The sequence below is a fragment of the Lutjanus erythropterus genome, chromosome 22, assembly GCF_056507025.1.
Source record: "Lutjanus erythropterus isolate fLutEry1 chromosome 22, fLutEry1.hap2, whole genome shotgun sequence".
Taxonomy (NCBI): domain Eukaryota; kingdom Metazoa; phylum Chordata; class Actinopteri; order Lutjaniformes; family Lutjanidae; genus Lutjanus; species Lutjanus erythropterus.
The window spans coordinates 29,725,837-29,739,276 of record NC_139338.1 but is presented as its reverse complement, the minus strand read 5'-3'; the positions used below and the strand labels follow the sequence as shown (position 1 = coordinate 29,739,276).

The 13,440-nt window shown below is 41.1% G+C and overlaps 1 protein-coding gene across 1 annotated transcript; it reads left to right on the top strand.

Moving 5' to 3' along the window:
- Positions 1-2,419: 2,419 nt before the first annotated feature.
- On the top strand, positions 2,420-10,374 carry drd4-rs (dopamine receptor D4 related sequence). Its single transcript, XM_084710856.1, has 5 exons — positions 2,420-2,547; positions 5,520-5,975; positions 7,067-7,179; positions 8,064-8,722; positions 10,144-10,374. The coding sequence occupies exons 2-5, from the start codon at positions 5,736-5,738 to the stop codon at positions 10,350-10,352; spliced, it is 1,221 nt and encodes a 406-aa protein (XP_084566982.1). The 5' UTR covers positions 2,420-2,547; positions 5,520-5,735; the 3' UTR covers positions 10,353-10,374.
- Positions 10,375-13,440: the final 3,066 nt, after the last annotated feature.

Genomic DNA, 13,440 nt, shown 5'->3' with positions numbered 1-13,440 from the left:
TAATTAATGTGAGAGTCTGAACACTTCACATGTTAATGAGCTGTGTGTCATTAACATTTGTGAGAGATTCAAGTTCTTTTATCTGCTTCATGATGGACGTATGTTTCATACATTATTCATCACATCACATCTGCATATGGACCATTTAAATCACACAAACGTCTGTCATCATCTGCTGAAGAAATATACACTACTGATGGACCCATCTCAATAATACAGTCTATAATTACACACACACACACACACACACACACACACACAGAGCCAGTCACACATTTAATTTGTTTTCTAATGGACCACAGGCTGGAACATCACCAGCTGATCATATTAAACATATAAAGTGCTCTGTTCAAACACAGCGCTGTCGTCTGGTGTCGTTTCTATGGCAGTGAAATGTTGGAGGTCATGACTGAACGACGTGAGAGCAGCTGCAGTGTTCGTTCAAATAAAGTTTTGGTGTTTGAACTTTAAATGAACGCTGTTTTTCATGTGACATCATCTTCACTGACAGAAGTAGCTGATGGTTGACTATAGAGTGAAAACACAGAGAGGTGAGCTGTGTGTTAGTGAGAGTGAGATGTGATGAATCACCGTGGAAACAGTGTGATGGATGATGAAGAGGTGAGAAGGTGGAGGAGTGTGAGGGAGAGATAAACCTCCTCCCCCTGAAACCAGCTCCTCACAGCACAGACCAGCCTGTCAGTGATGACTGGTCTCCAGGTCAGGAGATACTGGTCTGACTGTGGAAACCAGTACATAAGGTAACAATGTAGCTCCATCAAACATAATGTGATGTGTAACATAATGTAACAAAACATAATATAAAGTAGCATAATATAACATCACAGAACGTAACATGTTACTTTACACTAGATAAAGTAAAGTAATGTAACATAACATAATGTAATGTAGCATAATGTCGTGTTATGTAACTTAACATAATATACTGTAATGTAATAAAAGGCAATATGATGTTACATAATGCAACATAAATAACATAATCTAAGACAATGTAACAAAGTGTAATATAATCTAGTGTACAATAATGTCATTTCATATGTTACACAATGAAATGTTTAATTGAATGTAACATAATGTAACATAATGTAACATAATGTAACATAATGTAACGCTTGGTGATGTAGCATAATGTTACACTGTTCTGTTGTATAAAGAATGATGTTCTCACTGTTCTGTTTTTTAATATTTCAGATTGATTTAAACAGAATCATGACTTCCTGTGGCCAGTAGAGGCCGCCTACACGAGGTCAGTTTCACAAGTTTGAGCAGATTCGTCTCCCATCATGCACCAGGTTAACATCGGTTTAAAGAGATGAGTTGACAGCTGTCCGTTGGACTGAAGACAGACATCTGGACATACCGTCCACATGGTGTCTGTGAACAAAGAGCAGAAGAAGAAGAAAAGAGATTCAACTACCACCAGTCACACCAGTCACACCAGTTTAACCAGTTTAACCAGAGTGCTGTCTCTGGGCAGATGTCCTGCTCTCCTCCAGGTGTCACAGGTGACATTTCATCCGCAGGTAAACTTGTCCCTCAGTTCAGTCTGGCAGGCTCTGTTGATCTTGACAGTGTTTTTAAGATGAAAGTATCCTGATGAGACGCTCATCTGGTTTTAATGGATGTGTTCAGGGAAAAGTTGCTGCAGAATATTTACACATATTTCTGTTTAGTGTTCATAAAGATTAGAGTCAAGATGGTGGAGAGTCAACACTGTTTTCAATCGTGGTGGTGGTCAACTGGTAAGAACTATATAGAAGCTTAATCTATTGATTAAAACAAATGCCTCATTGTACCGACGCACAAGAAGATCGAACTGAGAAACCTCCTCAAAATAATGTGAAAATTATGAAGTGATTATTTTCAAATACAGGAGACAATTATAACATTTCTTATATTTTCCTCGATAACTCACAGCCTGTTTGAACGACACTAATCATCTACGGATGTGTGTACTAATATATAATACAACTGATATATTTTACATCTACATCTCATTGTTCCACTGACTGTGTCCTGTGTTAATCTACATATGACCAAAACAACATGCAGCTGCTCCAGCTGAGAGGTCACATGATCAACTGTCAAAATGACAAGTCTGAAAAAGAGAGAACTGAAGCAAAATTCAGTCGGACTGATTACAGACGAAAATCAATATATCAATATATCACAGCTAAATATGTAGATGCAGATGTGTATCGGCAGGTGAACTGTAACAGGAGGACATCAGCAGAAAAAGCACCACAGAAAAAGAAGATGATCAGAACAAACAGAAAGGGGGGAGGGGTTACATCATCACAGATGTCATCCAATCAGAAAGCTCCAATACAGAGAGAGAGAGAGTGAGAGAGAGAGAGATGTTTTTATAGATGAGAAGAAAAAGTTTGAGAGCAGAAGAGACGGCATGAGGAGGAGAAACAAGTGGAGAAGCAGGTCAAAGATGGAGATTGATCAATAATTCTGGATCAATAAACAACTGAAGAAGAAGAAGGTTGACTGAAGGAGTATCTGGACATTTTCTAAACTGTGAGTCTGAACTTTTATTCAGTTTTCTGTTTTTATTATTTTGACTTTGTTGTTAAAGAACAAATATGACACAAGATTCTGTTTTCAGAGAAACAACAGATGAAACACAAATAAATGTAATCAATATATTCACTGATATGACAGAGAACAGGAATCATCCAGATTCTATTTTCAGACGTAAAAGGGACATAAATGACCCCGAGGTGCTCATTAAGATATATCAGGGGAGGAGATGATTATATGTATTATTTTGTATATTATTTATATAAATAATGAATAGAAGAGGATCAAGAATGAAGCCTTGTGGGACGCCTTTACTTTCTTTTCCAGTGGACACTGATGAACACATTGTTAGAAACAGAAGCATCTATTTTTATATATAAAGAAATCAGAAATGAATCTGAAAACGTTTGTTGTTGTGAACACAGCAGCTGTGACTGTTTGAGTCAGACTGAATTGGTGATTTGTGCGCGGCGTCCCGAGCGTCTCACGCAGCGTCTCACGCAGCGTCTCACGCAGCGTCTCACGCAGCGTCTCACACAGCGTCAGCTGGGATAAACTCCAGCCCCCCTGCAACCCGTCAGGATAAGGATGGATGGATGGATGGATGGATGGATGGATGGATGGATGGATGGAGTCAGACTGTTGGATGTTGTGTGAAATAAAATATGAGCTGTTACTGAACCTTCAGTCTCCTGTGTAACCAGCTGATCACAAACATGATCATGTGACACAATAAGTGAGATCTTCTACCCTGATTATAGAAACCTGTGGACTGGAGAGAGATGCTGTAACCATGGTAACATGTCAACACTCAGAGTGAATGAATTTTACACTCTAAAAATTATAACTTTAACAGGAAATCAGCAGGTTCCATGTTTGAACTGTTTCATAAAATCATAACAGACACAAATGAAATGTGTGAACCTGTGTGGAGCTTTTATTGTGAAAATCATCCTGAAATCCCCCCAACAGATGTGGTTATTAATAATATTAATTATGTTCATGCAGTATGGATTATGGTCCCATATGAACTGATGACATCATGACCTGATGCCCTCATATTACATCTGTCCAGCTGTTCCTCTCTGAGTCCATGCCCACCACACATGACTCATAGATGAGGTCATCACAAGTCTAAACTTTTTATTGAGAGCTTTTCTTTCTCTACTACTACATGACTACAGGAGTTCTTCTGTGGTTCTGTTAGATTGTAAAGTTGTTCTGATAGATTGTAAAGTTGTTCTGATAGATTGTAAAGTTGTTCTGTTATATTGTAAAGTTGTTCTGATAGATTGTAAAGTTGTTCTGTTATATTGTAAAGTTGTTCTGATAGATTGTAAAGTTGTTCTGATAGATTGTAAAGTTGTTCTGTTATATTGTAAAGTTGTTCTGATAGATTGTAAAGTTGTTCTGTTATATTGTAAAGTTGTTCTGATGGATTGTAAAGTTGTTCTGATGGATTGTAAAGTTGTTCTGATAGATTGTAAAGTTGTTCTGATAGATTGTAAAGTATATGTCATCCTATAGAGGTGTATGTATATATACAATCTGAACCTGATCCAGTCGGTCCAGTCCAGGGTTTTACTCTGATCACTGACCTTTCCATAAAGATCAGTCTGATGATCCTGCTAGTTCATCAGCATGATGTCACATAGGTGGTCACCATGGCAACAGGTCATACACATCATGTTCTGGACACAATCTGACAGATTTAATGTCACAGGAAGTGACGATGATGATAATTCAAAATTAAAAATTCAGACAATTTTCTTGTTACTGAAAACCTACTGAAGATGAAAATAAGTTAATTTTATATGAAACTTTTGTCGATCATGAAACATAACTCACTGAAACCATGTGACCATGTGTCATGTGACCACAGCCATCCAATCAGAGGTGGTGTCATGTGGAGGTGACAGATGTAACATTAGCTGATGTCTGTCTGTGTAACAGCTCATCATCACCATCATCATCATCATCAGTTCTCATACTGACCTGCAGACAGCAGCACAGACGCAGAGTCTGTGTTGAGTTTCTGCTCTGATCAGGTGACACTGTGTTTATCCCAGACTTCCTACTGGGACCAATCAAACCATTACACACAGTAATCACAAACATCATCATCCCTCACTGGGAAGTCAGACCTCTTCTTCTGTGGTTCCTCTCTGACAGCGTGAGCAGAGACGTGTCGTGCTGATGAAGATGCCTGTCTTGTCTCTGATGAGTTACAGGTGTGCAGCAGCAGGAAGTCACCTGCTGATTATCATCGTTCACTTTTCTGTCTCTGTTGCCACTTCAGTTGTCACGTTTCCGGCATCACGCCAAATGCTGGTGAGCGTCTGCTGTCACATCTGGCTTTGTTTCCATGGTCATGTCTGAGTGAGCAGCTGTGCTCCTTTGTCAAACCCCGCCCCTTTTTGGGTAAAAACAGCCGCTGTAATTTGACTGATTTCATTCTGAGGTCAGTTTAGACACATACATTTATAAGACTGCATCACTTTTGAAAACAGTCAGCTTGTTTCTTTATCCTTTATTTCTCACATGTCACTTTTTAAGACCCTATTTTCTGTCCATTATGGTTTTACAAGAAATGAATGATATCAGAAACATAAACACGCTGCAGCTTTAACAGCACCTGGTTTCACCACAAAGACGAGAGACGTAGCTGCTCTCGTCAGTGTCGGGGCTAGTTTCCATACAGCTGGAGCTTTCAGGCCTGGTCTTCATCATAATAATACTGCCCTCTACAGGCAGACAGTGACAGTGATGTCATGTGTTGGTCGTCATGGCGGTGCTGAAGCAGCTGGAAAGCAGCTCTGTGATGTGATTCACTGTTTATGAGACATGACATCAGTCTGTTTCCACACAAACATGTTTTATTTAACAATAATCTTTGGGGACTAGTTTCACCTGTGGACTGATTAGGTGCTATAGTGATTATTTGTGTGTAAATATGTTAATTATTACAGAAGACGTCATGATGCGTAAAGACAAAAATGTGAAGTCAACAAACTCAGGCAGCTGTGGACCTGCTGAGACTGAAACACACCTGGAACTGAGACAACATTTGGGACAGGTAACAGCAAGGTGAGACCTGATCACATGACCAGTACTCTGTCCTAACAGTGAATATGCTGACAGTCACTTGTCGTGTGTCCAGATGTTGAGTGCTCAGGACCTTCATCATGGACAATGTGACGCCTGGCAGCTCTACAGGTGAGACGAGCCTGAGTGACTACAACTACCTGGCCCTGGTCCTCGGTGTCCCTTTGATCCTGGTCATCATTCTGGGGAACATCCTGGTGTGTCTGAGTGTCCTCACCGAGCGCTCCCTGAAAACTGCCACCAACTACTTCATCATCAGCTTGGCAGCGGCCGACCTGCTGCTGGCGGTGTTGGTGCTGCCGCTCTATGTTTACTCTGAGGTCAGTGTTCGCTGGGACCAGTGGGACTTTATACCTGCAGAGTGAGGACATGTGTGGTTTCATTTGTTCAGTGTTTGTATGTGGAGGGGCAAGTATGTAGCATGAATCAGTGCCACACACCACAGCATTTTATTGCCTAAGCTCCTAGTTGGGCCTTTAAAATTCAAAAGACTCAGCAACAAAAACACAAGAGAAAATACAAACAACAGGAAAATACAGGCAGCACAACACAAAACACAAACTACAATCAATAATATAGAACAGAATAAGAAGCACCAGATTATTCAAGGTTTCATGTGGTGTGTGTGACGTACCACAGTGTGTGTGTGGTGTCGTACTCTCCTGCACAGGTTCTGCCCCCCCCCACCTTGCAGATTGCAGAGTGACTGCACCTGATGCCAAAAGAGACAAAAACCTGCTTGTCCAAAAGGGGATTTACGTAGAAGGACCTTACAGCTCCAACTGAATCTTCCACGTTACTGAACCTGAAGCTCTGAGTCAAACCATGACGTCACTGAGAAACCTGAGAATGTCGACATTTATGGAGGAGTTTAAAAGTTTTGATAATTTCATTCATTTTCAAAACTTGTACCACTTTTATTTATGTGTTAGACTGTCTCAACATGTACTTGTACTCTGACTGCGTGAGGCCACCTGTTACAAACCGGCTCAATGAATGCAACAACAAGAAGGGGGAGTCCACACAAGGGGTTAAAGAAAAAACTAGAATAATTTATTAACCTAAAACTAACGCAGAATGAAACACAACCCACAAACACCACCAGGTCGATGCCAGCTGGAGGAAGAGAGACACAGAGTGAGCAGAGGGTCCAGCTTTTAAGCCCAGAGGCCCAGGTGAGCTCAATCAGCTGATGACCCTCCCATGTCAGCCAATGAGGAGCCTCTCCATTAGCACCTGGAGACAAGAGGGGAGGGGGAGGGGGAGGGGGAGGGGGAGGGGAGAAAGGGCAGACAGGAGGGACTTTCCTGACTGACAGGTATTTTTGTCACGACCAATCAAACAAGACGAGACCTGCTCAGTGAGGACATTGAGGAAAGTGATGACACATTTTTGATTGTGTTGTGTTCAGTTTCTGGGAGGGATCTGGACATTAAGCACGTACATCTGTGACGCTCTGATGACCATGGATGTGATGCTGTGCACCGCCTCCATCCTTAACCTGTGTGCCATCAGCGTGGACAGGTGAGTCCACCTGTGTCTGTCCCTGTCCACATCCAACCTGCATCTACAGTTTGAATTTACATGTAACAAGAAAAGAAATGCAGACTGTCATTTATTTAAATTTGATTTGGAATTTAAATGACCTCTTTACCGTATGACCTCCATCAAACAGGAAATTACAAACTTAATTGGCAGCAGAGCCAATTAACATTTTCAAATAGTTTGACTTCAATTTGATCTGATTCAGTCATGAATTTTTCTTATGTGATGATTGAAGAGTATTCAGATTACTCTAGAGGCTGTAATGAATCGTAATGAAACAGCTTTTAAAAAATAAATTAGTCTCATTACATTAATGTTGAATCATTATGGCTGATGTAAACAGAGGTCAGTGGAGTCTTTGAAGGTCACGGCGTTTTTCATCAGGCAGAGAAAAGACAATTAAATCATCTTTAAGGAGCTTCAGCTCGTTAGTGAGAAAACAGATTTTTATAGATGACAGCTGCTAATGGAACCGACTGACAGCTTGTTGAGAGAACATGATGAAACACCTCATGAGAACATAAATAAACATTCACTGTGTGAAACAAGAAGCTAAATATAAAGACTGTCACATGAGCACAGAGTCAGCTGACGTCTTCTTCACTTCTGACTGACTGTTCAGCTGTTTAACCTCTGGATGGCTGGTTCACCTGCGACAGGTCAAACCAGTTCAAACCAGTTCAAACCAAATTAAACCAGTAAAAACAAATTAAATCCATAAAAAACAGATGTATTCCTATTGGTTGGTTTGTGTTCCTGTTCACATCGTGGTCTCACCCGTCTGTGTTTCAGGTACATTGCGGGGGTCTCACCTGTCTGTGTGGTCTCACCTGTCTGTGTGGTCTCACCTGTCTCTCTTTCAGGTATATTGCAGTGGTGGTCCCTCTGAAGTACAACAGGAACCAGTTCAGCGTGCGCCAGCTGGCTCTCATCACAGCTACCTGGGTTCTGTCTCTGGGCGTGGCGAGTCCCGTCATCTTTGGTCTGAACCAGGTTCCAGGTCGTGATCCAAATGTGTGCAAATTGGAGGATGACCGGTTTGTGGTGTACTCGTCCATCTGCTCCTTCTTCGTGCCTTGTCCCGTCATGCTTTTCTTATATTATTGGATGTTTCGAGGCCTGCGGCGGTGGAGTGGGCGAAGTCGATCTCAGGCAGGTCGAGCTAATCATCGAGCTCTCTCTTTACGGCTTGGCTCGGCGTTACGGCAAGCTGAAGCCACAACAGGCGGGATTCAAGGGAAAGTCACTTATTCCACACCGAACAGTCTCAGCCCCACCTCTCCATCCACCATCTCCATGACAACGCCCTCTGCAACCCTGGTTACAGAGGAGCAGCTAATGGAGAGCGACCCAATGACAATGCAGATGGACAGTGTCTCAGATGGTGAGGCAGCAGAAAGGAAGGAGCGAGGCAGCAGGAGAGAGAGAGGAGCGATGAAGAAGAGAGGACGAAGAAACAGTCAGAGCAGCAGAGTCAGTGGGAGGGAACGCAAAGCCATGAAAGTGCTGCCTGTTGTTGTTGGTGAGTTTTTATCAGTCAGCCTTTATTTATAATGACAACTGAAATCTAACATGTCAAACTCACCAAACTGCAGACAAAGGAAAAGGATCAGGACACAACTAACATTTATTTTATGCAAATGTGCCTAAAAATTAATCAAATATGCAAACTTGTCCCTTTTGAAAGGTAAGAATTTAAGGAATATGAATCCTTTCTATATTTCTATTGCCATTCCAGAGTTAAATGAAAAGGCAATAAAGATTTTTTCAGTCCTCACCTGGTAAAAAAAATCTGAATTTCAAAGCAGTATCACAATTATAACCAAGTTCCAACAGCCAACTGTGTAAATGAATTTATTTTCTTAACCATCCAACTGTAAAATATTGTTTTTAACACACACACTTTACAACGCAGCGTAGACACAGGAAGAGTGATGTAACCTGACCTGGTGACCCAGCTACGAGCGATCAGGTGCTGTTCCTGGATCAGCCCACAGCCATCTTGATGTCTTCTCTGCAGCATCATTGAAATATAGCATTTATGATGCAATTTGTAAATATATTCTGTATTTGTCTGTTTATGTTGGCTGTTACTGGGAGTTTTACCTCAATTTTGGATTTTGAAGGCTTGAAGCACATTTTTAAATTGTTTGAAGTGGGACAAGGCTGTTTTCTGACACAGACCAAGTTTAGAAATAAAAAAAAATAAGTATAATAATATAAAAATATAATAATAATAAAGCAAACCAAAACATCTTATGAAATACATATATTTCATATATATAAATCTTGTCTCAAACAATCCTCAGACTGTCTTATACTGTCCCAAACAAACAAACAAACGCATAAATAAACAAACAAACAAACAAACAAACAAAAATTAAACAAACAAATACACAACCAACCAATCAAACAACCAAATAAATAAATACATAAAGAAAAAAGAAACAAACATAAATTAAATAAATGAATAAACAGACAAACAAAAGTCTTTTTTTCCAGTCCAGTCCAAACACACCTGCATTAATTAATCCTGCTGTCTAATCAGTCTGTATGTGTCACACCTGTCAGGTGGACGATTAGCTGCTCACTAACATGGATTTTTAACACATTTGTGAACAAAATGAGATCTTTGAGTGTATAAAGTCATTATTTAGATGATAATGTTGATGAATGTTTCTGCAGGACATCGACTCTGTTTGTTCCTGTAAAATGAGACTTTCTTCTCTCTCAGCTGGAAATTTCATGTTTTACTGTAACAGAGACGAGCTGTGATGATAAAAATAGAAACGGCTTGTATCGACACGTCACTATGGAAACACACTCCGCCTGTATGATGAGTTATAACAGGTTTATTCTCCTGTCAGAACATCTGTTCATATGATGTTCATTATAAATATGTCCACCTGTCCCTCTAATAGTGTCTGTTTTCTGTGTCTCCAGGTGTCTTTCTGGCCTGTTGGACACCTTTCTTTGTGGTTCATGTCACCAAGGTGTTGTGTCGGTCATGTGTCATCAGCCCCACTCTCATCTCCGTGGTAACTTGGCTCGGTTATGTCAACAGCGCTGTTAACCCGATCATCTACACCGCCTTCAACGCTGAGTTCAGGAACGTCTTTCACAAACTGCTCTGCTGCCGGACATGGGACTAAATCTGTCCTCAGACTGAGTCAAGACTGTCCGCAGACCGTCTCAGACTGTCCTAAGACTGAGTCGAGACTGTTCCAGACTGTCTCACACTGTCCTCAGACCGTCTCACACTGTCCTAAGACTGAGTCGAGACTGTTCCAGACTGTCTCACACTGTCCGCAGACCGTCTCACACTGTCCGCAGACCGTCTCAGACTGTCCTCAGACTGAGTCAAGACTGTTCCAGACTGTCTCAGACTGTCCTCAGACTGAGTCCAGACTGTTCCAGACTGTCCTCAGACTGAGTCCAGACTGTTCCAGACTGTCTCAGATTGTCCGCAGACCGTCTCACACTGTCCGCAGACCGTCTCAGACTGTCCTCAGACTGAGTCGAGACTGTTCCAGACCGTCTCACACTGTCCGCAGACCGTCTCAGACTGTCCTAAGACTGAGTCGAGACTGTTCCAGACCGTCTCACACTGTCCTCAGACCGTCTCACACTGTCCTAAGACTGAGTCGAGACTGTTCCAGACTGTCTCACACTGTCCGCAGACCGTCTCACACTGTCCGCAGACCGTCTCAGACTGTCCTCAGACTGAGTCAAGACTGTTCCAGACTGTCTCAGACTGTCCTCAGACTGAGTCCAGACTGTTCCAGACTGTCCTCAGACTGAGTCCAGACTGTTCCAGACTGTCTCAGATTGTCCGCAGACCGTCTCACACTGTCCGCAGACCGTCTCAGACTGTCCTCAGACTGAGTCGAGACTGTTCCAGACCGTCTCGCACTGTCCGCAGACCGTCTCAGACTGTCCTCAGACTGAGTCGAGACTGTTCCAGACCGTCTCACACTGTCCGCAGACCGTCTCAGACTGTCCTCAGACTGAGTCGAGACTGTTCCAGACCGTCTCACACTGTCCGCAGACCGTCTCAGACTGTCCTCAGACTGAGTCAAGACTGTCCAGGATTTTATGTTCTGGTCTCTGGAGCTGAATGTCCTTTAAAGACTCATCCTGTAAACCACCTGTCCATCAGCAGGACACAGAGGTCTTACTGTAGATCTCAGCTGGACTGAAAGTCTCTGACTGATGCCTGATGTTGTTTTACAGATCAGATCAGTGTTGATTTATTCTATTTTGTCTGACAGAGACGTGTTGAATATTTCTGACTGAAGACGATGGACCATAAGCTGAAACACTGTGGATCCTGTCTAACACCTTGTCCATGACACACTGGAGTCAAAACCACTGACACCATCGACAGACTAAAACCTGGTTGAAGTCTGTGGTGCTGTCAGTCTTCCTCTCTCTGCCTTGATGATAATAATACGTCATAAAATATAACATACAGTGTAAAACATGACCAGTCACATATCTGCAAGACATTTGTTTTGTAATTCATGTATTTGGACAAGAGTTCAATGTGTCGATGTAAAATAAACTATTCACACATGACCTGTCTTCTCCATATATTACACACTGTCATGTTTCTCTGTCTCCGTGTGCAGCTGATTCTTAAAGGCGATGAGAGCTGACTTTCTGATTGGTTTATTGCAGTTCGGCCTAAACCTCACCCATGAATTAATCAAGACGCTTGTGGACAGCTGATGGTGAATCCGGCTGTGCAAATCCTGCTGGTGTAAAATGGCAGAGGTGGATTTTGACACAGTTTGAATAAATTAAGTCAAAGTAAGATCCTGCATGTTTGTTAAAGACTGAAATGATTGAGATGAAAATATTGTCTGTGGTTTCATCTGTGAAGTGAAGGTGAATGTGATGATGAAACAAGAGAAATAATAAAGATATTTGTTCTTATTTAAACACTTTACTTTTGTTTATGTCGGGATCACAAATCATCATTATTTACTGTTTATTTTAATCTGCCGTTCTCGTCATTTGTTGTCTGGAGTCACAGGTGAGTTTGTTGATTTATTTACATTCAGTTTTCTGTTCCTGAGGATCACAGTGATGTTCTGTGAGAACAAAATGTTCTGCAGGTGTTCGTTGATCTGCGGCGCCTCCCAGAGTTCACACTGGATTATTACAGAGAAGAACTGAGGAATGTAGCTGTCGAGCTTCTGCAGACGGTCACCAGATAATTAATTATTTCATCATTAGTTAATTAGGCCTGATTATTTTGTGATAACTGATGTGGTAAACCTGGTTGATCAATTGATCGACACGTTCCTGCAGCAGATTGATTCCTGCAGCAGATTGATCGTGTCTGAGGGTTTAATCCCCTCCATCACTGAGAGGAGGAGCAGGACAACATCCCCTCTCTCTGTGCTCAAACAGCCATGGAAACCACACAGTGGTTACCATGGTAACAAGGGGCCCATGCATCCTGAACATGCAGGAAACACATGTTCAAATAGAAAACAGTTTTTATTCTGTTCATCGTTTTTAAAATGTTTATTTTAGTTTATTGTGTCACAAAACATCTTTTACATGATGAGATAAATATGATGTAACACATTAAGTCAAATGATCAAAATAACACAAAATGTAACTTATACAGTAACTACAGTTATACTGTTACTGATCTGAAGGTATTGATCAAGTATTGATTATCTTCCTTCTGTTGATAAAAACAGATAAACAATGTTTCCTGTAAAATTACCTGATCACATGACTCTTTTATTCAATTACATAACAACAACATGCAAACAAATAAATGAATAAATAAAACAAACAAATACACAAAACAAAGAAACAAACAGAATAACAAAAATAAATAAAAAGAAAGAAACAAATAAACAAGTTAGATAGATAGATAGATAGATTGATAGATTGATAGATTGATAGATTGATTGATAGATTGACTGATTGATAGATAGATAGATTGATTGATAGATTGACTGATCTCTCTTTCCAGGTGTAGGAAAACCTGCGTCGGCCACAAAAAATCATGACAATGACGTGACATTGATCGTTTGTATTAATGTTCTTTCGAGTTGTTCTAACTGTGAGTAAAGTTTCTGGCTCATTTTTAGTTTTCTCACGTCTTCTTCTCTCTTCACACGTTCTTTTTCTTCACAGAGTCTGGAAATAATTCTCAGCTCTGCAGCTTGTTGCTGATCCATGAACAGTTTCTTCACTCAGTTTTCTCTGACCGAG

Excerpts from the sequence above, each read along its gene's own strand:
- drd4-rs (XM_084710856.1), top strand. The coding sequence starts at position 5,736 with ATGGACAATGTGACGCCTGGCAGCTCTACAGGTGAGACGAGCCTGAGT. Across the intron at positions 7,180-8,063 it reads TGTGCCATCAGCGTGGACAG|GTATATTGCAGTGGTGGTCC; the intron begins GTGAGTCCACCT and ends TCTCTCTTTCAG. Across the intron at positions 8,723-10,143 it reads AGTGCTGCCTGTTGTTGTTG|GTGTCTTTCTGGCCTGTTGG; the intron begins GTGAGTTTTTAT and ends CTGTGTCTCCAG.